Source organism: Macrobrachium nipponense, chromosome 13 (assembly GCF_015104395.2).
Source record: "Macrobrachium nipponense isolate FS-2020 chromosome 13, ASM1510439v2, whole genome shotgun sequence".
Taxonomy (NCBI): domain Eukaryota; kingdom Metazoa; phylum Arthropoda; class Malacostraca; order Decapoda; family Palaemonidae; genus Macrobrachium; species Macrobrachium nipponense.
In genome coordinates, this window is record NC_087206.1 from 89,328,931 (window position 1) to 89,355,654 (window position 26,724).

The 26,724-nt window shown below is 38.4% G+C and overlaps 1 protein-coding gene across 3 annotated transcripts in view; it reads right to left on the bottom strand.

The window, feature by feature from the left end:
• LOC135225510 (glutamate receptor ionotropic, delta-1-like) overlaps nucleotides 1-26,724 on the bottom strand; it is an 84,440-nt gene that overhangs the window by 42,170 nt on the left and 15,546 nt on the right. For 2 of the 3 annotated variants that reach the window (XM_064264798.1, XM_064264796.1), the window contains exons 2-8: nucleotides 11,652-11,699; nucleotides 11,275-11,386; nucleotides 10,116-10,213; nucleotides 8,659-8,828; nucleotides 5,736-5,932; nucleotides 4,800-5,039; nucleotides 189-316 (exon numbers count right to left, since the gene is read on the bottom strand). In XM_064264798.1, coding sequence (XP_064120868.1) covers nucleotides 189-316; nucleotides 4,800-5,039; nucleotides 5,736-5,932; nucleotides 8,659-8,828; nucleotides 10,116-10,213; nucleotides 11,275-11,386; nucleotides 11,652-11,679 — 973 coding nt within the window. In that variant the 5' untranslated portion in view covers nucleotides 11,680-11,699. Of the gene's footprint in view, nucleotides 1-188; nucleotides 317-4,799; nucleotides 5,040-5,735; nucleotides 5,933-8,658; nucleotides 8,829-10,115; nucleotides 10,214-11,274; nucleotides 11,387-11,651; nucleotides 11,700-11,860; nucleotides 12,072-26,724 lie in introns of those variants that run through there. The other variant, XM_064264797.1, reaches the window with a different exon arrangement.

Genomic DNA, 26,724 nt, shown 5'->3' on the forward strand with positions numbered 1-26,724 from the left:
TACGAAGGCTTTGTTTGTGGGCGATGAAAAACGTGAAGGATATTTTTTAGGGCTCTAACAACAATAGCACAAAGAATCCGTTTATGGGTGATGAAAAAGGAAGGATTCTATCGTGGGCAGCAAAGAATATAAAAGATTTCTTTGCTCTTTGAGGTGACTGGTGAAAGACGTTTCCCCGTTTGCCTTACCAGTCAGCGTGACTCCTCCGAAGGCGAGACTGGCCTCCCGCCGTGCCACCAGTCCGATCATGCCAGTCACCGTCCCGTCCGGGAGAGGATTGCCGAAACTCCCATCAGCTGGGAGGATGACTCGGAAACTGTCTGGAAAAGAATTCGATAAATGTAAAGAAAGCTACAACATTTATGTTTCAAACTTAAAATATTCACAACGATTGCAGTACAGGAAAGATACTGGTGATATATCTCTGACACCTTTTAAGCCTGTGGACTTCTTACCTTTTACACACGCACAAACATATATGTGTTACAGGGAATATGTGAAATTCAGGGAGGTCACGAAATCCCTAGGGCATATGTGAAATAACCAATTCTCTTAGGAAAATTTGATCCCAGAGGGCTATAGTCAAACCAATTTACGAGCGGACTCCGAGCCCATTTGCGACGTTGCCAGATCCTACTGACCATTTTAATCCACACCTGGTTTGACCTCTTTAATCGATGGGCAGACTAAGATAAAGAATGCAAAGGCTTCGTTTGTATACGATAAAGAATGTGAAGGCTTCGTTTGTGGACGATAAAGAATGCGAATAGGCCAGCTCAATATTGGGTCTATGACAGGAAGAGGAAGAGAGTTGGCAGAGTTAATGAGGATAAAGAGAGTGGATATTTTGTGTGTGCAGGAAACTCGATGGAAGGGTAATAAAGCTAAAGAACTGGGGGATGGCTACAAGTTAATCTATAGTGGAGCAAATGAGCAGGGTAGGAATGGCGTTGGAGTAGTGTTGTCGGGGGAAATGAAGAATGCAGTGACGGAAGTGAGTAGAAAGAATGACCGCATTATGAGAGTGAAGATATGGTATGGAGGGGAAACAATGAACATCATTAGCGCTTATGCTCCACAAGTGGGCTGCACAGAGGAAGAAAAGAGCCGTTTTTGGAACGAAATGAGTGAGGTAACGCAAGAACTGGAAGAGCAGGAGAGGACTGTAGTGGGGGCAGACTTTAATGGACATGTCGGAAATGAAAAGGATGTAATTGAACGTGTGCATGGAAGACATGGGATTGGGGAGAGAAACCCAGAAGGAGAGAGTATAGTAGACTTTGCCGTGTCCTTTGATATGGCAATAGTGAACACATTCTTCAAAAAGAAGAGGGAGCACTTGATAACATACAGGAGTGGCGGTAGATGCACACAAATAGATTACCTCCTTTACAATAGATCAAGGCTGGTGGAAGTTAGGAATTGTAAAGTTATCCCAGGTGGTGACCACGTGGCCCCCCAACATAGGCTCCTTTGTATGGATTTAAAGATGAAAAGAGAAAAGAAAACGAAAAAGAATGGGGTAAAGAAAATCAAGTGGTATAAATTGTTAGGGAGGGATAATGATAAGAAGAGAGAGTTCAGGAGAAGAGTGCTGGGAGAGGTTGATCTGGGAATTGAAGATGTGGGAGAATGGTGGAGGCATAATGCATCAGTGATTAGAAGACATGGAAAGGAGATACTAGGGGAAACATCTGGAATAGTATGGGAGGAAAAGGAGAGCTGGGGTGGTGGGAAGAAGAGGTGGGGGAAGTTGGTGTGAAAGGTAAAAGGGAGGCAAAGAAGAGATTTGAAGAGTCACAGCTGCAGGAGGACAGAGAAACAAAGAAGTAAAAAGGGTGGTAGCTCAAGCTAAGGCAAGGGCATATGAAGAGGTTTATAATGAACTGGAAACCAAGGAAGGGTTGAGTAAGATGCTCAAACTGTCAAAAGTAAGAAATAAAAGAACTAAGGACATCACCCATATTAAGCAAATGAAAGATAGGAATGGTACTGTCGTAAAAAAGGAAGAAGACATCCTGAAAAGATGGAAAGAGTATTTCGAACAACTGCTAAATGAAGAAAATGAAAGACTTGTAAGAGAGGATGGACAAGTAAACATGGGAATGGTAATGGGGATATCTAGGGATGAAGTGATACGAGCCTTAAAAAGAATGAGGAATGGAAGGCAACAGAACCTGACTTAATCCCAGTCGAAGTTTGGAAAGCCTTAGGAGAGGAAGGGGTAGACATCTTGTATGATCTGATGGTAAAAATATTCGAACAGGAAAAGATACCAGAAGAATGGCGGGAAAGCATATTGATACCTATATTTAAAGGTAAAGGTGATGTCCAGGAAGAATGCAGTAATTATAGAGGTATAAAACTAATGTCTCACACGTTGAAGATTTTGGAAAGAATCATAGATAGCAGGCTGAGAGAGGAAGTTAGAATAGGGAAGGAACAGTTAGGATTTATGAAGGGAAGCGGCACAACGGATGGAATATTTTGCATAAGGCAGCTAATGGAGAAATTCAGAGAAAAACAACGAGACCTGCATCTGGTATTCATAGACCTTGAAAGGCCTATGACAGAGTGCCAAGGCAAGAAATATGGAGATGTTTGAGGGAGAAGATGGTGCCGGAAAAGTATGTCAGAGTTATTCAGGAGATGTACAGGAATGTGTATACTAGAGTGAGGAGTAGTGTTGGTGAGACGGATGGATTTGAGTAGGAGTTGGAATTACACCAGGGGTCAGCACTTAGCCCATTCATCTTTAACATCGTGATGGATGTAATGACCAGGGATGTTAGAGAAGCAGTGCCATGGTGCATATTATACGCGGATGACATTGTGTTGTGTTCAGAGGGGAGGGAGGAGTTGGAGGGGAGGTTGGAGAGGTGGAGAGCAGCACTTGAGGAGAGAGGAATGAGAATAAGCAGATCAAAAACCGAATATATGTGTTCTAGTATTACTGAGGACGGTGGAAGTAGCATAAGATTGGGTGGGGAAGAAATAAAGAAAGTACAGAAGTTCAAGTACTTAGGGTCCGTATTGGAGGATAGTGGAAGCATGGACCAAGAGGTGAGACACCGAATTCAGGCAGGATGGAATAACTGGAGGTCTGCATCAGGGGTACTCTGTGACAAGAAGGTCCCTCTGAAATTGAAAGGAAAGTTCCATAGGACGGTGGTCAGACCAGCAATGTTATATGGAACAGAAACGGCAAGTATGAGGAAAACAGAGGAGAAGAAGATGGATGTAGCAGAAATGAGAATGTTGAGATGGATGTCGGGAGTAACAAGGGAAGATAGGATTAGAAATGAGTATATAAGAGGATCAACAAAGGTAGCTGAAATATCAAAGAAAATACAGGAAGGAAGGCTTCGATGGTATGGACACCTGTTACGAAGGGAGGAACGTCATGTTGGAAGACATACGATGGAAATGGAAGTGCGGGGTAGAAGGAAGAAGGGAAGACCAAGAAAGAGATGGCGTGATTGTGTAAGGGAAGATATGGAATTGAAAGGTATAAATGAGAACGAGGCACAAGACAGAAATCGATGGAGACGACTCATTCGTAATGGCGACCCCATATAAAAATGGGTTTAAGCTAGGAAGAAGACTAAGATAAAGAGAAAGGGTAGTTTAATTCCCTCGTTATCCCAGATTTGAATGGTCAAAGAAGATAATCCTTTAATTTGGTACTGTCCCTCTAAATTGTTTCCTTCGTTATTTTTATTCTGTAAACCAATTTCATGCAGCACTTTACGAAATGATTCCTTGTAACCACCAAACCCAATATTTTCCTTCACTTGTAAAACTTTGTCTATCTTCGGAATTTCTTTCCTTGCATAAAAAGCCAGTACAGTTCGCCGTATAACGCATCGATTAAAATCGTCCACATTTGTTACGGTTTTTTATCTTTTCGTTTTCCTAAAAACCAGCTTCAAAATTCTTCTTTCGTTTCTTTAGCTTCCTTACAAATCTGATGAAAGTTGATTTTGATATCTTTGTTGCATCTGCTAGATTGATTCCAAACTTTGAAATTTCATTTTCTTTTTCCCATTCAAGAAACTTGTACACGTATGCCCTTTCGCGTTCTTCAGGACGAAGGACACGCCGCGGGGAACTACCATGGTGTTTACGGAAGCTTGCTGTGCGAGACAATGAATACGGAAGGCTATCTCGACCCATTTTATACGATTTGACCATAGGTCTCAGTGATCTGACCCAAGTGAAGAAGTGGCACAAAGTATGCCAGATCTCCAAGTTTGTCATTTTTCTTCCCTTCTGTTAGTGAAGCGAAGGTAGCCGGGTTAAGGAGAATTGGCAGAGCTGGAAATGGTCTTGGAGTCCGCTCATATAAAACACGACGAAATAGTGATTCATCTACACGTTTCGCCGTGTTTGGTACTAGTCCCTTGGGGGTCAAATGTGTTTCGCCGCGTTTAGTACCAGCCCCTGGGGGATCAAATGCTCTGCGAAATATATTTGACTTCCCCCCTCCCCCCCACCAGGGTCTAGTACTAAACACAGCGCAATACATTAGATTCCCCACGGGCTACTACTAAACACGGCGAAACAGTGTAAATGAATCACTGTTTCACCGTGTTTAATACTAGCCCCCGGGGTCCAAATGTTCCTAAGCGAATTGATCATTTCACATACTCCCTAGTATTTCGTGAAATCCCTGATTTCACATATTCCCTGTAACATATATACATATAAATACATACATATAATATATATGTATGTATGTCCTGGTAGAAGACCAATAACACCAACACCCAAAGAAAGATGGAGGAAATCCCCATTACGTGAAATTGAAGATTGTTCCGAGCGTCTGCAAAATCATGAGTTCGAAGCCTCCCGTAGCGTTCACGCTGCCGTCAGGGTTGGGTGGGCTTATGCCGAAGTGGGGCATCCTCTCCAGGGTGGTCACGTTCAGGACTCGACCCTTCATGTTGATGAGACGTTTCTCGTCGGGTACCAGAAGGTCGAGTAAGTGTTTCGTCTTCGATTCGTCAGTCTTGCCCCAGTTTCCTTGGTCATGGAGTCTGGAAAGGAGGTTTTATGGTTAGAGGAAGGAGAGAGAGAGAGAGAGAGAGAGAGAGAGAGAGAGAGAGAGAGAATCTACATTAAGATGTTAAATCAAAAGCAGCGTCGTCACTTTCCAGGTCATCTTGTAACTACTCACGCAGACACACAGCGCGGACATGGCGGTAATGTGACCTTGTTCTGAAACTGTGGATGCGGGTTCAAACTCTGCTACGGACAGTATAATTACTTCATACGCTTTCCTTTTTCTTTAAGGCTTTCTCGTAGCGGCAAGTGTATCTAATAAAAGTGTGAAGAATTCGTGAAGTTATGAAGGAACTGTGGTTATTATAATGAAGTATGTATTTGGTAGAAAGTGACCAGTGTGTATATATATATATATATATATAATATATATATATATATATATAATATATATATATATGTGTGTGTGTGTGTGTGTGTGTGTGTGTGTGTGCATAGAGAATCACAGTAGATGCACATGACTTCATTAATTAAGCGAATACCACAGGAAAATGATAAGCAGAAATCCAAGCGCTTCCGTCTTTGTTTTTACTAAGACATTATCTTAATGAAGACGAAAGCGCTTGGATTTCTGCTTATCATTTTCCTGTGGTATTCGCTTATATATATATATATATATATATATATATATATATATATATATATATATATCGAAATTCCTTTTCTGTTACCTGGTTATCCCATCACTGTCAACTGCAGTGGTGAAAACGAGAGGTAATCCTTTCGCCACTTCGGCAACGACGGTCACCCGAGTCCCCTCGAACACCAGACCTTTGTTGAGACCGACGAGAACTGCATTCAGGTCTTCGTTTCCCTTCAGGACTAGCAGCCAGCTGACGAAGTGACTGTCCAGGTAGTTGAGACGAATCTGGGCGCAGGAATCGAAAGAAGACAGTGACCCCAAACGGGTTTGAACTGTAATATATCAGCCGTGCATTTGATGTCTAGGCCAGTCCCTTACGACGCTCCTGATTGGCTGTTGATAAGCCAAATGACAGGGCTGGAAACTCTGTCTCTCTCGGGAGTTCACATAGGCAGGAAGTATGTTCCATCTCTCCTGAAATATACGTCTTTCAGGAGAGGTGGAATATACATCCTTCCTATGTGAACTCTCGAGAGAGACTGAGTGTTTCCAGCCCAGTGATGCAGTTTTTTCTTCAAAACATTGGCTTTTAGCAGTGTTACCATGTGCAGTTCATCTGATTTTTTTACTTTATTTATGGGTTGGAATGCGTATTTTCCGATGTAAAATTATTTTCCGTGATGTTAGAAAACTACATATCACTAGCTCAAATATAAAGTATTTTTGACGAAGAAAAATAGAGGATTTCAATAAAATTCACTTGTATAAATAAGCAGGATATGATTTATATCTTTATTTTCAAAATAAAACATAAAAAAGGCAAAGTGAAGAAATTTTTTCTTCAGTGTCGTGGCCTGTGGTCGGAAAAGCCACGGAGGGTTGCCAGATGTCACCAGAAAGCCACAATAATAGACGAAATTCCTCAAAACGGCAACCCTGTAATCCAGCCCCGTCATTGGCTTATCAACAGCAAATCAGGAGCGTCGTAAGGGACTGGTCTAGACGTCAGATGCACGGTTGATGTGAATCTACTATAGGAACACAAATAAAGGACAATTAAAACAAGCAAGGGAGCCGTTTCAAAGGCATATCCCGCCTCATACTACTACTACTGCTACTACTCAAAATTAACCGGGATATACAAAACCGGTTGATAATCATCCGAAATTCATAACCGGTTATTAACCGGTTAATAACATAAACACCAAAACTGGTTGAAGGGCAAAGAAAACGGAAATGTTGAGTATTCATGATATTCATTCAGTGTAAAAGAAACTTTTCCTCTTTACGATAATGAGTTTATCATTCAGAATAATATAAAGAAACATGAAATAGTATATGTTTATTTTTGATGATACCTGATATTTATTCAAGATTCTATCTTGAAGAAAAAATATAGTATTTATTAAGTTATAAACGAAAAGATGAGGTCAGAAATGAACGATGAATGATTAACCGGTTAAAAAGGGCCAGTAACCGGTTGCGAGCAAACAATTTTTAACCGATTAATAACCGGTTATTCTTGACCGGTTTGAACCCGGTGTGTCTACGCCTTTGCGGTGAGTTTAGTACGGTAAATAAGCGTCAAAAGTGAAGCTTCAGATTTCAGAGGATTTCGTTTGAAATTCACTAACTGGCAACTACGTACAATCCCTTTGAAAATTACCGTCAAAACGTAAACAACTGCAAACATCATGAAGATTATGACCCTCGAAAAATATTAGTCCCTGATAACGATCCCCGAAAGCCCTTGGGGGTCACTATTTGGGAAAGATCCGAAGATGTCGGGGGTGGAGGATTGACGACAAGGAACGTCCAATTTGTCAACAAATAACGATATGAAAAAAATTTCTAAAACTTTCGGGTTGTTATAACCTGTAATCAATGTTATTGTTAATAAATATTCATGCAATTTATTAAGTTATGGCGACACACACTACACAGGACTGATAAGCAGGATCCTTTAAATACAGAATTAAAAATTGGTAATTTTTGTGAAACTTACTGATATAGGAAACATTTGCTCAAATCCTTGCATTATATTATTTACAATATTTGCTAAAAATAACTCTATTCAAACTGGATGAATTGACTCGTGTGCCTCATTCTTATTAGATCTCTTTGTACAATTAATAAGATCACCTTTTTTTCACGAATAAAAACACGGACTTTTCTTATCAAATAATTCTATCATGTATTTGTTTAAGCAATCATTGTACATACTTCTCAAAACTAATTTCTATGCATAAATAATCGGAACTGCCAATAGGGATTTTCATTTTTCAATATACAAAACATATTTTGAATAGTCACTTAAAAACTGTCCAATATGGCTGACCATAAACAGGTATTGACGTAAGATTATTTTCCCTGAACAGTGAGGAAGATTGAATGAAATCATTTCTGATTTACTATCTATGAATCTTCCGTTTTATATCCCTAGAACACTGTTAATTTCATTTAAAGTATTTTTTTGCTGACACAATCATTGTTACGAGACAGATTTTAGGCTTTCTGTACAAAGTTTGCAACATCATTTGTTCTTAGTCTTATTTCAGAAAGGATACCCAAGATTTCACTATGGGAGCAAAGGTTATCTGTACAAGATTTGCAATATTATTTGTTCCAAGTCTTACAACAGACAAGACATCCAAGATTTACTGAGAGCCCTAAAGCAATCTGTACAAGATTTGAAATACCGTCTTACACTTGGAGACCTTAGGCTGTCTGTTCAAGATTGACAACATTTGTTCCAAGTCTTACCTCGGACGAGATATCCAAGATTTTACTTGGAGACCTTAGGCTGTCTGTGCAAGATTTATAATATCACATGTTCAAGTCTTACAACAGAGTAGATATCCACGATTTTACTGAGAGAGCATAGGCTACCTGTAAAAAATGTGCAACATCATTTGTTCTAAGTCTTAACCCGGACAAGATATCCAAGATTTTACCGAGAGGCCTTAGAGTATCTGTACAAGGTTTGCAATAACATTTATTCCAAGTCTTACCACAGAGAATATATCCAAGATTTTGCTAGGGGAGCAGAGGACCAGAAGCAACGTCTTTCCCCAAGCGGAGCTGATCAATTTCTTCGTAGTTTTAATCGACGTCTCATACTGGACCACCAGAAACCCAAACATCTTGCTGGAGAGGGTTTGAGATAAAACGGCAGCCGTTTCTGTTTAAAATATAGAAAAGAAGAAAGCATTTTATACACTAGTCGCTGGTTATGTATCAGAGGATTTATGAAACGCCATTTTTCAGGCTACGTAGGCCAAATCAAGAAAAAATTTCAGAATATTTTTGAACCTCTGATGACACGGAAATCTTGACCAATCAAGACGTTGTAGCCCGGGAATATTTTCTAGCATATTCTGGTATCTTGCCCTCAGAATCTGGGCCCAAGTTGGCTGTACTGACGGCAAGATCAGGTCGCCCCTGTTAGACGCAATGCCCAAAGGTCTTTCCTCTTAGTTTAGGTAAGAATGGCGTGGGAGAAAGACAGTGCAGTACCTTCGCCAAACTGATAAAAACAAACTGTATCAAGAATTTAGAATAATGGTTAACCAACCCACAAGGGACTCCAAGGTACCGCGCATGCGCGGTTTCAGTTTTGCAGCCAATGCTGGCTACTATGGCCCAAAATCAGACAAAAGTCGCCAAATGTAGCTTTAGCCACGATCATGAGAGCAATCCAAGGCAGGTTTGTTTGCTGCTCAGGCTAAAGTACTGGCGAATATGAGGGGTTACCCTAGATAAGAATATCAGGGAAAATGATAATGGAAACATTTAAACAGAAGCACGATAAAGGACAAAACTTGTGTGAGAATGATTATGCTAAAAGAGCCGAGATGGCGAGCTTAAGTACTGTGCCCACTAGACTCATATACTCTTGAATGTGAGCAGCACTGGAGGGTCTGCAGAAGGTCGTGATGAAAAGGGGTAATGATGTCGATGAACATTCAGATATCTAAGATCAGTAAATGTAGAAATAAAGGTCAATGAACAACTGAGTCTAAGAGAGACCAATTAGAAGGACGAGTGTTGTCAGAAGAGAATATTGTTCTATGCCGTTGTAGTATTTTCAGAGAACTGTTGAATGAAAAGGATAAAAGGCTACAAACTAGAAAGGAGTCACGAATTGATAAGATTACGAGCCAGATGTGGCAGAAAGGTGGGGATAGATTAATTTGATGGCTGACCAGGCTGTGTACGGTTATGTCCGTTTGGACGTGGTAGCGAGCAGCTATAATTCTTAGACTACAGAAGACTGAAGGATATAATTCATGCATGGATTACTGACCAAAATCTCTATGAAACGGGAACGTGACAGAAACTCGGAATAATCTGTTGTCTCCTTCCATTAACGATCACTATTTCGTAACGTAACTGAATGTGGAAACGCTGACATAGCATTTTATTCAATAGATATGCCAAGAGGGGAAAAAAAGAAACCCATCCTTACCTTCATGTTTATCGTCGTAGAGCAGTTGAACGAGGCTTGGATGATATTCTCCATCGATGGCTGTCAGTGTGGATGCTATGTCATTGGCTAATCCTCCACTGAAAAGGAGATATAGTGTAAAATTTGGGGATTTTTTTTCAACCGCCTGTTACGGCTCTCGAACAAAATGTTGATGGGTTATTTTGGCCAGAATTAGCCGGAATCGAAATTTGGATTGCTAAACACTTGGATTTCGTGATTGTTAAGTGACAGGTGATTATATATATATATATATATATATATATATATATATATATATATATATATATACTATATATATATATACACATCACATCACATCACCAGAAGTGAAAATATAAAAACCATTCACGAACGACTTCGTTAACGGCTTGCAAACAAGTCGAAACCGATCAGGACCTACTTACATACACTCAGTCTCTTATTTTATCACTTGTGGTGACACAACACACGCTAAAAGAAAAAGAAAATTCACGTCGAAGGAAAGACGTGCTTCAAGTTGAAAGACGCCTTCGATACAAAGACTGGAGTTTTACCCCGGCAGTCCTTAAAACAGTTTCGGACACAAGAGGAACCACCTGTCCTGTCCCAGACGCTTGTATAATGAGATGGTTATAAAGTTTATCGATGACAAGCGATTTTTAAACATCCATCAATCATTTTTCCAACCTAAATTGACGTTACCTGATTGATTTACTCTCCTAAGTAGGGCACGAGTAACTCTGAACCACATTCCCTACATGTTCTCCGTGGAAATCAGTAATATGCTGCTTCAAAACCCTAGTTCCTGGCTCGGGAAAAGATTTCCAGTATTGTCAACCCTCTAAGAGCTCCTTACCCCACCTAGGCACTGAAATGACCCTACTTTCACTGTCTTAAGATATAAATATTAATAAATTTGTTTTTCATGGGTTACTTATAAATAAAATACAAGACAAGCATCTGAAATTACCCTACTACATTTTGCTCAGATTTCGTGACATTTCCCCGTTACCCTACAGACCCAATTTTGAGGCAGAATTGCCCAATGCATAGGGTAATTACCCCATGGTTGGCAACACTGAAGATTTCTCCCAATAAATCCAGCCGACTTCTATAGGCCTAATAACCTGAACGTCTTTCCGACAGCAGATTTACTCACCAGCAGCTGTTAGAAGATCTTATTCCTTCTGCAACCGAGGAGGAAGTTATTGTTTCAAGATGGTGAGACACGCTGTAGGCTGGCTTCAATGATAGAAGCACCAAAAGCATAACTGCAGATGAAAAACACACGAAATTAGTCTCTCTCTCTCTCTCTCTCTCTCTCTCTCTCTCACACACACACACAACAACCACACACATACGCACACGCACACTTGCACACTGAAATACAATGATATGGAGGTCTAGTTAGTACATTTACTTTTCACAAAACGACGTGAAACACACGACCTATATATTGTTAAGGTCAATGCTCTATAAGTCCTGTTAGCTTTAATAATAGTAAAGGTTAACGTTCTTTAAATTTGCTTTACTTACACGTAAGGATGGATATGCAACTCTTCATTATCTCTGGTTGAAGAAAACCTGAAATTATAAAATAAAATATATAGGCCTAGTTGCACGTATGCATTACATATCACACTAACGTCTTAATTCAAATATAAGACAGGTTTGGCACAATCTTGCAGGAGTCGAGAAGTCTTTCTTTACATATACTGGGATGAGTGACCTACAGGTGACCTAACCTCTTTCTGGAGTAAGTCTTGTCCCGTCCTGGGAGCCTACAGGAAGCTGAGCCGTTCCAAAGGCCGTCTCGCTACTAGTACTAGAGTGTACAGCCAATGGTAGAATTCTTACAACATGCTTTCCTTTCTCAAATATATATCTTATAATATATATTTTGTTGGATGGCGTTCTTATACGTTGTTATCCATTCATACACGAGCTATTTACTTAAACATACTCCACCTCAAAGCGAAAAAACAAACCGCCACTAAAATGCGAAAGTGTTTTATCCATATTTAATTTGAGTGCTTTTGTTTCAGACAGCCAAATGCCGATAGATCGCCTCAGTTTTGGGGGGCATAAAAATTTGACGATTCTTCTTCATCGGTCGATGAATGGTGAATAATGTCCTCTATGAAGAGCTTCAAAATATATTATTAAGCTTACATTGAATATAACTCATACGAAATGGCGCAGGAAAGGTGAACACTCTTCTTTTGTCAGCGACGGAATAACAGTAAACAATAGAATGACATGGTGCATTTCGCTTCGTAAAGCTTCTTTTTGTTTTCTTTCAACTAAAATTTTAGCTCACAGACTATAAGTCAACTTTTATGAGAATGCAAATGCATTTGTCACTTTCGCAAATCTGTACTTTCCCTAAAAGCACATCGTTTGTGAACGAAAACAAAAGTGAAACAAAAGTAATCTACAGAAAACGTGACATCACACAACGCACTTGAGGAGAATTTTTTACGTTGCCTGATAATGGTCGTACAGAAATGTGGCCGGTTATCTTTTGAATGGTTAAAATCTCTGCTTATTCCAAACCATAAAGTAAAGTGGGTTCTCTCAGAAACAAAGAATTCACTTGAAAATACCGGTGTGTCATACCTAAGGTGAGTGCACTCTTCCTCTTTAAGCAAATATCGAGAGAATTATAAGAGGTCTTTTGGCAATTTTCAACGCAAACACGAATTTATTTGGTGATTTATAAAGCTGAAAAGATAACGTAGGGCGTAGGTAGACAAATGTAATATATATATATATATATATATATATATATATATATATATATATATATATATATATTATATATATATATATATATATTAGGCTGTTGCCTTGTATAATAAGGCGCCCTATGAGGTTAATGTTAGACTTGCGATAATCTTGCGCTAAGTCGGTTGGTATTGCACTTCCATATTCATGGGAGTGTCTTGGGGTTTGTAGATCACTTACGAAGTCGGTATTATCTTCTTGGTTATGACGACGATGTGTTAAACTCATGATGATTCGGCAATGATGTGAGGTTCTAGTAGAAACCACGAAGTACAAAAATACTTATATTCTCTGAATTTACATGGTGAAGATCAGGTATGATTGTACAAGTCTTCTAATGACGATAGCTTGATCGCTTCTGCCAATGATGATGGCTAATTCTATTCTCTCTACATGATAAAGCTTAGGTAAAGAGGTACAGGTCTTCTAATGACGATAGCTAACTCTCTTCTGCTCCATCTACCATCTCGGTTACAAGTTATGAAGGAAGCAGATAGTAACTCGAACATATGAACATACAATCAGATGACATAGTTACATACGAACATACAATCAGATGACATAGTTACTAATCACGTAGGCCGCTTGAGCTATAGGTCACGGTGTTTGTCTCAAGCAGGAAGCTTGGACTAAAGTTTTTAAACAATTGAATGACTACAGGTGACGGCATGTTATCTTAGCCTACTTTTATTGTATACGTCATCTTTAGCGTCTCTAGTCTGATCACATTCCTGCAAGCAATCTGGTTGACCTCTTTAGTTTTAGTCTTTTATATATATGGAATAACATTCCATATTTTTATTATGTAAACACTTACATTAGCTCGGTCAGCTACCAAAACCAACTACTGAATATTACTCAAACTTGACTTGCATTTGACTTATAGGAGTGTGATACAGACACTATGTGAAAATAGAAAGTACTTATAAGTAAAAAAAAATTCATGGTGTACACAAATACAGATTCAAGTAATAAAATATAAAACAATGATATTGGTAAATAATAGTGATCACGTGATATATAATGATACAGTTTTTCACTTCATCTCATTAAGATACATATGCTACAGAAAATACTAATGTACTCTGATAATTGCATAGAATGAAGATTAACATGATAAAAATCATATTTTAACTGATAAAAATTTCATATATGAATTGATAAAAATATTAATGTTTATGCTGATTGATTCATTGATTTTTATGCTAACTGTTATATATCTGATTCATTAATCCATATACTAACTCATATATAACTGCAGATATTGGTAAGATAAAAGGTAACAGATTGATTATAGGCTACCTGAGTGTTTTATACATATGTATATGGATTCATATAATTATGATTAATATATGTGCACTTTAAATAGATTCCCATTGCGTACACGCAAAGATATATTTAGATTCTGTTATTTATGATCATTTATATATAGGATACATGATACTGTATATAGGATACATGACCGAGGTTATACTACTTCACATTTAACTAGCGTTCGAACAACTTTTCGTCCATTACACAGTTCCAGACAACCACCTATAGCCAAATGAAATGGCCAATTTCACATGGTTAAAACAAGGGGAAAATTTGCCTGGGCCAGGTCCAACGTTCTATTTTGCTCTCATACTTGTTCTCTGCATCCTAAGCCACACGAATACGTTCGCGATGAATAAAATCATCCCCAGCACGAGTCCTTCGCCAGCAAAGTAGAGTTGAATATCCTTCGGGTTGTAATTGTCGGAAGTATGTCCCTTTTGTAGTCGATTTCCGACAGCCGCCGGAGCATTCCGCATTAAAACGAGATTAACGTCGGGATACGGGTGTCGGTCGAAGAAGTCCATGATGGTGCTTATTCCTTTCACATTGTAGGCGGTTGTTACTCGACTGCCGTCGTCCGCAGCGACGAACGATTTTTTGAAGTTGCGATGTGAAATTCTCGTACTGCAGGATACTGTAACCAGGTTCCATTAATCAGCCTGCAAGTGAAATCATACTTGTCACAAGGGCAAAGTAAATTCAGACGACATCCAAATACAGGGGGGGAGAGAGCCATTAAGACCAGACTTAACCCACATGAATTCGCTGATATTTGTGGAATTCAAAAGAGTCAGCTGTACAAACTTTTTTATCCATGGTGTTAACAATGAGTGAACCTATCCAGGTCTATGAGGACTGTAAAAATATCCATAATTATAAAAAATAAACAGATATCAATACGAATCCCAAAGAAAATTTGATATTACTGGTAGTAAGTTACTAGACAAAGAAGTGGAAAACGGAGCTATTTGTAAGATTGCCAGGCAACATAAGAGTCAAAGAGAATATTAATCATGATTCTGTATTTCTCTATGCTAACTGAAATTAAGTTGTGATAAAATCTGATCCTATGTGCCCCTAACAAAAGTTTCATATTCAATTTTCTCGCGCGCATCCTCTGAGGTTAATTTTAAAAATTTTATTAATAGGTAGGAGATGCAATGAAAAAACCCACTATGTAACTAATTTCTATATAAACTTTGGGTTTTTCAAGAAAATGTGACATTTTCCCATGAATGTTTTACTTGAATTGTAATAGGCTAATGTTGCAAGTAAATATTTCATATACATATCTTGATACTTCTAAATGTCTATGAGGTTCAGAAAAAATTAATTCATTTTATTGTTATAGAAATTCTATTTGCTTATTTTGTTCATTAATTTTAAAATGATTGCAAGTCCTTAACTAAAGTTGCATTGCACACACGGATAAGAATAGATTATGTGGTATGTCATGTGACCTATGAACCACATGTGAAGTTCATGAGCTAAGCATTCCTTTCTCCAGTCAATCTGCTTTGCAAGCGCGAGATGAAGCCTGTGCAAGCAGATATTTGAGGTTAAAGGAATCAATGCTGATACAGCAAACGCGACAGACCTTCTAGAACTGATGACGTCGTCACCAGCTTAAGAGTTACGTTACTTGCTGTAAGAGATACGACTTTAGTATTTTCAAATGATATTTTTTTGTTTTAATTCTCCACCCACATGAGAAGAATGTCTGAAAAAAAAACAGTACCAAAATTGAACAATATATTAGTCTCATGTTGGAAATCTGCACGATTGTAAATAAATGTAATACTGTTAAATTAGATATTCCTTATTCAAACTAATGAAAAGGGTTTCCATACAAATTTTATATATACTATTTGCCCTGTATAAGATTATTCACATAGATATACATTTTCACTTCTAGACTTCCTGACTTTAAAACCTCTTTTATTTTATTTTATTTTATTTATTTATTTATTTATTTATTTATTTTTTGACTACGAATATAAATCACCGGGACAGACAATATGTCAGTAGGTTTTGATATGTGTTTGAACTTTTAGCTTATTTGTCATTACTAAAGCGTTAAGTTAGAGTTCAAATCTTTACGCATATATATTTGGATATTTAATTAACCTATGGTTTTACGTTTTGCTTATTGATTTTATCGTGATTCCTTTGATTATAATTTGTAACCCTTCCGACTTCTTACGGAGTGTATTATATCGACTCCACTTGTATCCATATTTATTTTATTTTTTATATTTATTTATTTATATATTTTTTATATATATTTGATAAATTAATGGTTGGCTTGAATATGTGGAAAAGTGTTCTAGCGGCGTACCGTATAAGGCTACTTGCGGCATCAATTCTATAGATACAAGATATAAATGATATAGGTATTTAAAACCGCGAGAACCGCTATAATCCAGTTCGGATCCAATATCACGAGTTGTAACTCGTAAGACATTGGCACTTCCTATTTAATTATCCGTTATTCTACCAAACAGATTGACTCTGGGTGATAAAATATATTATTGGTTTTCTTAATGGAAAGGAATTCACACAACGTGTTAAGGAGATTATTATTGATTTACTCCACCCGAGTCACAGATTATTATGTGTTGAATTCCATGTTTACTGATTTAGCACTCATAAATATTCCTAACGCACTCAATTGCGGTGTTTGTTTTTAGTGCTATTAATTCTATATAACGTGTCAAGGAACTATTAACACTAAGAAGTGTTTATTCCCTCTGTCAGACTCGTCATTCTGTTAATAATTCTACGTATATTCTTTCAAGGATTGATTTGGCACAGGATAGGCCCCTAAACTGACAGGTGTCTTAGTGTATCCCTTGTTTTCATGACACGTGTTACAATTAGTTATGTGCTTTTTATATCTGTAAGCATTGTAGGCCAGTAAAATAGTGATTTGGCTTTCTGTGACATAATAGGGAACCCTGGATGACGGAATGCAACCAGTTTATGACGATTGGTATGAAAGAGATTATTACTACTACCTGGTCGTTAGTCATCTGCTGTCTTCTTCGGGTTTTCCTCGTCACGGACCTACATGTAATATTACATTTGATTACATTATTCTGATACACATACTTTAAATATACTTTTGCTTTAGGGTTTCTGCTCGAAGTGTTTATTGTTTGCTTAGCCGCTGACCCTGTTTCCGTTCAAAGTGTTTATTGATTTTGCTTAGCTGCTGCTGACCCTGTTTTCGTTCGAAGTGTTTATTGTTTTGTTTATCGCTGTTGACTCTTGCTTTGTTCAGTTTGTAACAGTTCGGCGCTCCGACCCAGATATTCAATGCTCGCGATCTCTTGGGTTAAGGAATTTTCTTGTTTAGATACGGTTTTAACAATAGGCACGGATGTTTCTATATCTTTTAGTCTAATTAATGGTTCTTTGCAGTATGGTGCGGGATTGCGGGATAATGCGTCAGCTATGATAATTGCTTTCCCAGGTAGATATCTTATCTTGGCTCCAAAAACCTGAATGATCATTTGTCACCGAGTTCCTTTTGGACTGTGATTAAAGCCTTTGAAAAACTCGGTAAAGGACTCATGTTCAGTAAGGACTTTATCAGGATAGCCATAGATTATGAACTTAAAATGTACTAGTGAGTTAAAGATACCTAGCCTTTCCTTGCCTATTACTGCATATTTACTTTCAGAGGGCTTTAGTTTACGTGAATAAAAAGCTATAGGAAAGAACTGTTTATCATATTACTGAAGTAGTACCCCTCTTACCCTTTGGTCTGAGGCGTCTGTTGCAAAAAAAAATTAAAAAAAAAAAATTCCTTATTTAAATCAGGGATTTTTAAGTTAGGTGAGCTGCATTATTCCGCTTTAAGATATCGAACGCCTGTTGATGCTTTTTAGACCATAATAAACAATCTACGCTCTTCTTCGTAAGATCTGTTAAAGGAGCTGCCATGATTGAAGAGTTACATATTTACATACGATTGTAATACCCACTACAGCGCCAAAGTGCTGTATCCCCCTTTTACGTTAATAGGTACCGGAAAGTTATGAATAGCCGACACCTTACCATGGACTACTTTAAGACCTTGACTAGACACATAAAACCTAGATAAACATGTTCGGTTTTTAAAAACTCACATTTAGATATTTTACTCTGAGATTATTTGTCTTTTGTCTCTGTAGCACTAGCTCTAGTTTCTGTGAATGTACTTCTAAGGTATTAGAAAAGATGACAAGATCATCCAATAGGCATGTAGGTTATCCCCTAAAAGTCTCCAAACACTATATTGTAATTGGGGCGCAACGTAAGCCGGAGGCATACGTAAAAAATTGATAATGTCCCCTGAGTGTGCTGAAAACGGTGTATGAGGTACAATCACTTAGGTAATGGTATCTGGTAAAAGCTTTTAAGTAAGTCCAAGCTGGTGAAAAATTTATTCTAACCTAATAGAGATAAGATGTCGTCGGTACATGGCACTGGAAACTATCGGGAGTCGTTTCCTTGTTTAAGCGACAGAAATCTACGCAGATACGCCAAGTCCGATCTTTTATGGCATGACGTTTGAGGGAAAAATTATATGGGCTTATTTGATTTCCTAATGACTCCTATTACTAACATTTTTCAACTTCGTCATTTATCTCTATTTTGAAATTTCATTGAGAGTCCATACGAAGGTACGTATATAGCTTTATGTTTGTCCTTAGACCGTATTTTGTGTTACATTACATCCGTTTTTTTTCCCAGAGATCACTCGCTAGTGGAGAAACTTCCTGGTATTCAGATAAAAGATAAAAAAAAATTTCTGCTGAATCACCTCTGCTTGAATGACTTTACGGATATTACTTTAGATAGAGTATAAGAGATTCATCTACGACTGGTTGGGCGGGTTTAAAAATTAGCAACAATAAAAAAAATGCGATATTTATATGTATAGGTTTTTGTGGATTACTATTTTAACTTGTTGCTGCGAGTCAACCGTGTCTAGGGCTTTGTTCGCGGAAATCGTTATATTTCAGAGTGTCGGGAAGGATTAAAATTTCATTTCCCAGCAAAGTCTTTTTACACGCACTAAGACATTCGAAGGTGCATGCTTCTCGAGATTTTGCGTGCAAACTGCAACTGCGGTTGTGGGAGAATTCTGTTGGGTCATTTGAACAATGTTACGATTTATGAGACAAATGTATAGTTCCTTTATATAAGTTATTATTTGATTAACTGTCTCATTTTTGTTCAAACGGATTTTAATATGTTTGAAGGTTTATAGGATTTTCCTTTGATAAACACGCCTTATTTTGCAGGAGGATAGATACAGATCAATGTTTTTTATAACTATAGAGGTATCTGTAAGCGCTCGCTTATCCAGACTTCTCATTAGGGAAGTTCGAAAAACAGACGGTGAGTCCGTAAATAAAGGATATTACGTGGACTAAAGGCATAAAACAAGATATTCTAATTTTTACGGGGCGTACAGTCGGGCTTAATCCACCACTACTTATAATAACTTATTGTATTAAAATTACTAGAACCTGCTCTGATTACTTGATACAGTCGTGTGATTCATAGGAAAAATCCTTTTTAATTCAAAAAGATATTGGCATGTATGATCCAACATCGCTTTTCCCCACTCTGCTAGAGTCGCTTATTGTGTGGAATTTGCTTTGCTTTGAAAACTCGGCATATTTAACTAACCTTGACCGCTTGACTGGATGACACAATACCAAAGTGCTTAAGCACGATTTGTTTGTTTCTGAAAGGGCTACTGTTTACCTATTTCTTTTTGTAATAATTAGGATCCTTCTCTTTATTACCATCGACAACGTATTGTATGTTTTTAGCATTATGTTGCTGCTAGTTATGTATAAAACAACGAACATATGAATGACGAACTATAAAGAATTGAGCGATTACTATTAAAATAAGTTATCTCTACTGCGTTATCGTGTACTTGCTGTTGTTTACTTCATTCTTTGCTAAAATTTGAAATAGTGAGGGATCCTGGTCAGCGCATTTAGCCTAATGAAAGTTTTTTATAGGCATGTTATTCCTTGCAGTCCAGCCATATTTTTAAAGTTAAGTTGAGTCATTGAGGTTCGATATTTTATATAACTCAAAAAACTCAAGGCTAAAACTGCGATCGGGACTTTGCAAAGGAGCATTTATTGTCATGACCCGAAATATTATTATCTATGCATCTGTATAAATACAGACGTCCACTGCGTAAACGCATATTCACTGTTTAATATGATTTGTTACGTAAGGGATTAATAATCACCCAAAATGATAAAATTAACCCTCTTACGCCGATTGGACGTATTAAACGTCGAGTCAAAATGTCTCCCGTATGCCGATTGGACGTACCATACGTCGACTCAAAAAAGTTTTTTTTAAAATTCGCGGAAAAATACTTATAGGCCTACCAGCCAAAATCTTTTGAATCACGCGCCTTGGGGGATGCTGGGAGATCACGGATCAAGGCCTTGTTTTGTTTTGAAGCGTGACCCAAGTGCGCATGCGCGGAATCCTTCCTTCTCGCTCCAGCCAGCATCATCGTAGCATCATCCGTCAGCGATCTTTTGCCGCAATCGTGTTTGACTGAGCTTGTGCGAGACTTTGAACATTTGTGTTGGTACAGAACGTTCATAGAGATGTCTGACCGTCGTATGACACGCGAAAGGCGCGTTTTACCCGTTCAGAAGGGATCTCGTTAGAAGAGTTTTGGACTTGGATGCTGGCGAAGGACCCAGCACCCAACCTGACCTCGCTCCTCAACGCCGTTCTGTGCGACCACGTGTCGATGAAAGTGCTTCGAATGTGTCTCATTTGCCGTTAGTAACCCCAAGGAAACATCGTGCCATCCTTAGGGGCATTCGTAGGAATTTGGGAGGGCTCAAACCAAGAGACATTGACGATTATTTATCGGAGCTCGATCGAGAGCATTTGGCAAGTCCTCATTTTGATGGCGGTTGGTCATCCAGTGACGAGGACATTACTCCCGATCATAGTGATGACGAGGATTATTTGCCCCCAATGTCCGTTCGAGGGGTCACATCCCGAAAGTGAACTAGAATTTAGTAGTTATAGTGCTTATGAGGGGGAATCTGAGGAGGGGGAGGACGATGATTTAGGATCAAGTTTTGTTGGTGATGATGATACAGAAAGCGAAGGCTTGAGTGAGGGAGATGGGCCAGTGAGGGGGGTTCGTGTGGGAAATCGTGCCCGCGCTCGTGCCCGCGCGCGCGCGCGCGCAGGGGCACGTAGAAGGTCGGATAGTCGTGCTAGCCTAGGGTCGTCCGAGAGCGACGATGGGTGGACAGAGGACCCCACACCACCTACCATGCATCCATTTACGGCAAATCCTGGGCTCACCGTACCTGTTCCCTGACTGCTCTGGGTTTTTGTTCAGCTTTTCCTTACGCGGGAATTGCTGGAGTACCTGGTAGCAGGAGACGGTGGACTACGCCAGGTATTGCCGTGATGAACTACGCACGACATTATCTTATCACTGGCGGGGCTGCGACCTCCCTGAACATGGCGCATTTTTTTGGGGCTCCACGTTTTTTTTGGATTGATTCCTGCTGCCGACGTCAGGATGTATTGGAGGCGTAATTTTCTTTTATGTACGCCCTATGTGCCCGGCATTATGCCCCGTGATACTTTCCTGGCGTTGGACAGATATTTTAACGCCTTCAAACCGAAGGCCATACCCCGGAATAACTCTGATCGCCTCATTTTAGTGCGCCCAGTGTTGGAATATATTCGTGAACGCTGTAAAACTCTCGTGATTCCTGGAAAGAACATTTCTTTAGATGAGGGGATGATGCCTTACAAAGGACGTCTAAGCATCAAAGTGTAATAACCCCAAGAAGCCGAAGAAATATGGCGTGAAATTTTTTTATTACCGAGGCCAACACTGGCTACGTCGTGGACTTTTCGGTGTATTCCGGGGTCTTCTCCACGATGCGTGACACTGTTTTCGAGCTTGTGGATCGTTTCCGTAACCAGGGATACCACCTGTTTATGGATAATTATTATAACTCGGTATCCCTGGCCCAGGAACTGTATGATGCAGGTGTTTCACGTCAGTGGTACCCTTCGGTTGGTGCGTGGGCCCCCGAATTCCCTCAAGAGGTACGCTAGCCATCAGCACATCTGGCAAGAGGAGAGACACAGTGGCGGCGGAAGGGAGCTGTCTTCGTCATCTGTTGGAAGGGTGTCCGACTCGTCCCCATGATTACGACGAGCCATGAACCTGTCCAAGAGGAGATCGTGCAGCGGAAGAAGACGCGTCGACAGGGCCGAGTTGTGTATGAGCAGTTTCGTGTTGAGCGCCCTACCGTCATTGGGCACTACAATAGGCACATGGGAGGAGTTGATCTCTTTGATCAACTCATCCAATATTATCCCTTCGCCAGGAGAACCAGAAGGTGGACACAGAAGCTCCTCAAATACATCCTTCAGTTGGCCCTCCAAAATGCCTACGTACTCTACTGTGGGACTACGGTCCCGATCCACGGAGGATGAGCCACTTACAGTTCCTTGAGGCAGCCGGGGAAGCCCTCATCAACTTTGATCCCAATGAGTGGCCTTCCATGTCTGCCCCCCTGCCCCGAGCTGTAGATCTACCCATAGAGGAAAGGGCAGACCTTCGGGGTGCCAACTTCGGTCATCCTTCTGCCGACGCCCCTGCTGCTGTACGCCCCTGCTGCCGCCGCCCCTGCTGCCGCGCCCTGCTTGCTGGCCCCTGCTGCCGCCGCCCCTGCTGACGCCCCACCCGCCCCCGCCCCTTTCTCGTCGGTAGTGGACCCTCCGTGTCGGCTAATGCCAGGGGATCACACACTGGATCTCCTAGAAGGGCGCAGGCAGAAACGGTGCGGGTGTGCCATAGAATGGCAGAAGGAGAGACACCCGGTTCTTCTGTCGCACCTGCAAGATAGCTCTATGCAGGTTCGGGGGAGTGTGACCGCAAATACCACAGTGTGGTCTTGTATTGGAGTGCGACTCAGCGGCGGTCAAGGGAGGGCGCACGGAACCGCGCCCTATCCCAGCGGCCGTAAGGGCGCGCGTCTCCCTCCTCCACCTGTACCTCGTCATGTCGAGAGGAAAAAAAATGCAAGACTCTTCAATGGGAGGAGGGAGAAAACAAGAATAGAACGAAGAGTCAGGATTACGAGTGAGTATTCTGCATTTATTTTATATTTATTTAGTTTTATATTTATTACAATTTTTTATATATCTGAATGTGTGCATGATAAATAATAATAAGACATTTCATTGTATGCGAAAAGAGAAGTGTCACCTGCATTCCTTTTATTTATGTATTGGTACCAGAATCGAAGAATGTAATATATATATTTTACGTATAAAAAAATTATTATATATATAATATATATATATATATATTTTTTTTATATATAATATATTATATATATATATATAATATATCTTATATTATCTATATATATATATATATTTATATATATATTATAAATATATTTTATAAATATTTTTTTTTTTTGGGTAAGCAAATTACTTACAGTCTAGTAATATTCAATCATTTATCTTTTCATTTTAAAACATATTGCAAGTCTCTAGAACAATATCTCGATTTATGGTGAATATTTGAAAAAAATATTTTTTATTCCGTCCGCGCGCCGATTCTCGGCCGAAAACGGAAATCTCGGAAACGCTAGGTCACATTCTCCTAATATTTGTGCCTTTTCATATTACGTTATTTTATAGTTTTATATATGGAAATGTGCGCAAAAACATGCACAATATAAACAAAAAATATTGGAAGGTTGTAGCATTTATCATTTTGAAATATTTGCATATAAAGTACGATAAGTACGAAAAAAAACTACGATCGGTCAACTTTGACTCAACCGAAAAGGTAAAAAAAACGCATTTATAACAAAAAATAAAAAAAAATCTTACAGTCTAGTAAATATTCAATCATTTATCTTCATTTTAAACATATTGCAAAGTCTCTAGAAACAATATCTCGATTTATGGTTGAATTTTTGAAAAAAAAAAATTTTTCCCCTCCGCGCGACGATTTTCGGCCGAAAATCTCGGAAACGCGTAGGTCACATTCTCCTAATATTTGTGCCTTTTCATATTACGCTTTTTTTAAAGGTTTATATATGAAATGTGCGCAAAAAAACATGCACAATATAACAAAAAATATTGGAAGGTTGTTAGCATTTATCATTTTTTGAAATATTTGCATATAAAGTACGATAAGTACGAAAAAACTACGATCGTCAACTTTGACTCAACCGAAAAGGTAAAAAAACGCATTTATAACATAAAAATCTTACAGTCTAGTAATATTCAATCATTTTTTATTTTCATTTTAAAACATATTGCAAGTCTCTAGAACAATATCTCGATTTATGGTGAAATTTATGAAAAAAATATTTTTTTTGTTTTCCCCTCCGCGCGACGATTTTCGGCCGAAAATCTCGGAAACGCGTAGGTCACATTCTCCTAATATTGTGCCTTTTCATATTACGCTTTTTTTTTAGGTTTATATATGGAAATGTGCGCAAAAACATGCACAATATAACAAAAAATATTGGAAGGTTGTAGCATTTATCATTTTGAAATATTTGCATATAAAGTACGATAAGTACGAAAAAAACTTACGATCGGTCAACTTTGACTCAACCTGAAAAAGGTCAAAAAACGCATATATAACATAAAAATCTTACAGTCTCGTAATATTCAATCATTTATCTTCATTTTAAAAACATATTTGCAAGTCTCTACAACAATATCTCGATTTATGGTGAATATTTGAAAAAAATATTTTTATTCCGTCGCGCGCCGATTCTCGGCCGAAAATCTCGGAAACGCGTAGGTCACATTCTCCTAATATTTGTGCCTTTTCATATTTACGCTTTTTTTAAAGTTTTATATATGAAAATGGTGCGCAAAAACATGCACAATATAACAAAAATTATTGGAAGGTTGTAGCATTTCTCATTTTTTGAAATGCATATTAAAGTACGATAAGTACGAAAAAACTACGATCGGTCAACTTTGACTCAACCGAAAAGGTCAAAAAACGCATATATAACATAAAAATCTTACAGTCTCGTAATATTCAATCATTTATCTTAATTTTAAAACATATTGCAAGTCTCTAGAACAATATCTCGATTTATGGTGAATATTTGAAAAAAATATTTTTATTCCGTCCGCGCGCCGATTCTCGGCCGAAAATCTTGGAAACGCGTAGGTCACATTCTCCTAATATTTGTGCCTTTTCATATTACGCTTTTTTTAAAGTTTTATATATGAAAAAGTACGCAAAAAAACATGCACAATATAACAAAAATTATTGGAAGGTTGTAGCATTTCTCATTTTTTTTATATTTGTATATAAAGTACGATAAGTACGAAAAAAACTACGATCGGTCAACTTTGACTCAACCGAAAAGGTAAAAAAACGCATTTATAACATAAAAATCTTACAGTCTAGTAATATTCAATCATTTATCTTCATTTTAAAACATATTGCAAGTCTCTAGAACAATATCTCGATTTATGGTGAATATTTGAAAAAAATATTTTTATTCCGTCCGCGCGCCGATTCTCGGCCGAAAATCTCGGAAACGCGTAGGTCACATTCTCCTAATATTTGAGCCTTTTCATATTACGCTTTTTTAAAGTTTTATATATGAAAATGTGCGCAAAACATGCACAATATAACAAAAATTATTGGAAGGTTGTAGCATTTCTCATATTTTTTATATTTGCATATAAAAAAACTTTTAACAAAAATTCGACATTCGGTCAACTTTAACTCGTTCGAAATGGTAAAAAACTGCATTTGTAAGCTAAAACTCTTACAGTATCGTAATATTCAATCATTTTCCTTCATTTCGAAACAAATTGCAAGTCTCTATAACAATATTTCGATTTATGGTGAATTTTTTAAAAAATTATTTTTTTTACATCCGCGCGCTACGAATTCATGCATCATTTTGTGATAATATTTTTCTCTGTGTTGCTTTTATCGTTTTACAATGTGTTATATATCAAAATGATCGCAATTTAGTGCACATTACAACGAAAAAAAAAGTAACTTGTTACCTCTAACCGTTTGGCGCACAGCGCGATTTGAATACAATTATATATGAAATTTCGTTTTTGCGCTATCATATATCGCATTATTTATATATGATAATGATATTATTTTTCATTTCTGATGATTGCATTCTAAACTTCAGGCAATGACAAAAAAAGGAGCCAAAAATGAACTCTTAATCTTCAAAAGTACGCGCGCTGTAAATTTTTGAAAAATTATTTTTTCCACTTCCGCGCTCACTCCAAACCAGGCCCGGCATACGGGAGACGTTTTGATTTTTAGGGCCCCGGCGTAAGAGGGTTAACATAGTATATGATTATGATATTTCAGTAGAACTTCTGGAAACAGACACTCAAAGATAAAAACTCGCAGTAGCGAAATCTCAATTATGTAGATAATTTCTGTAAAAAAAAG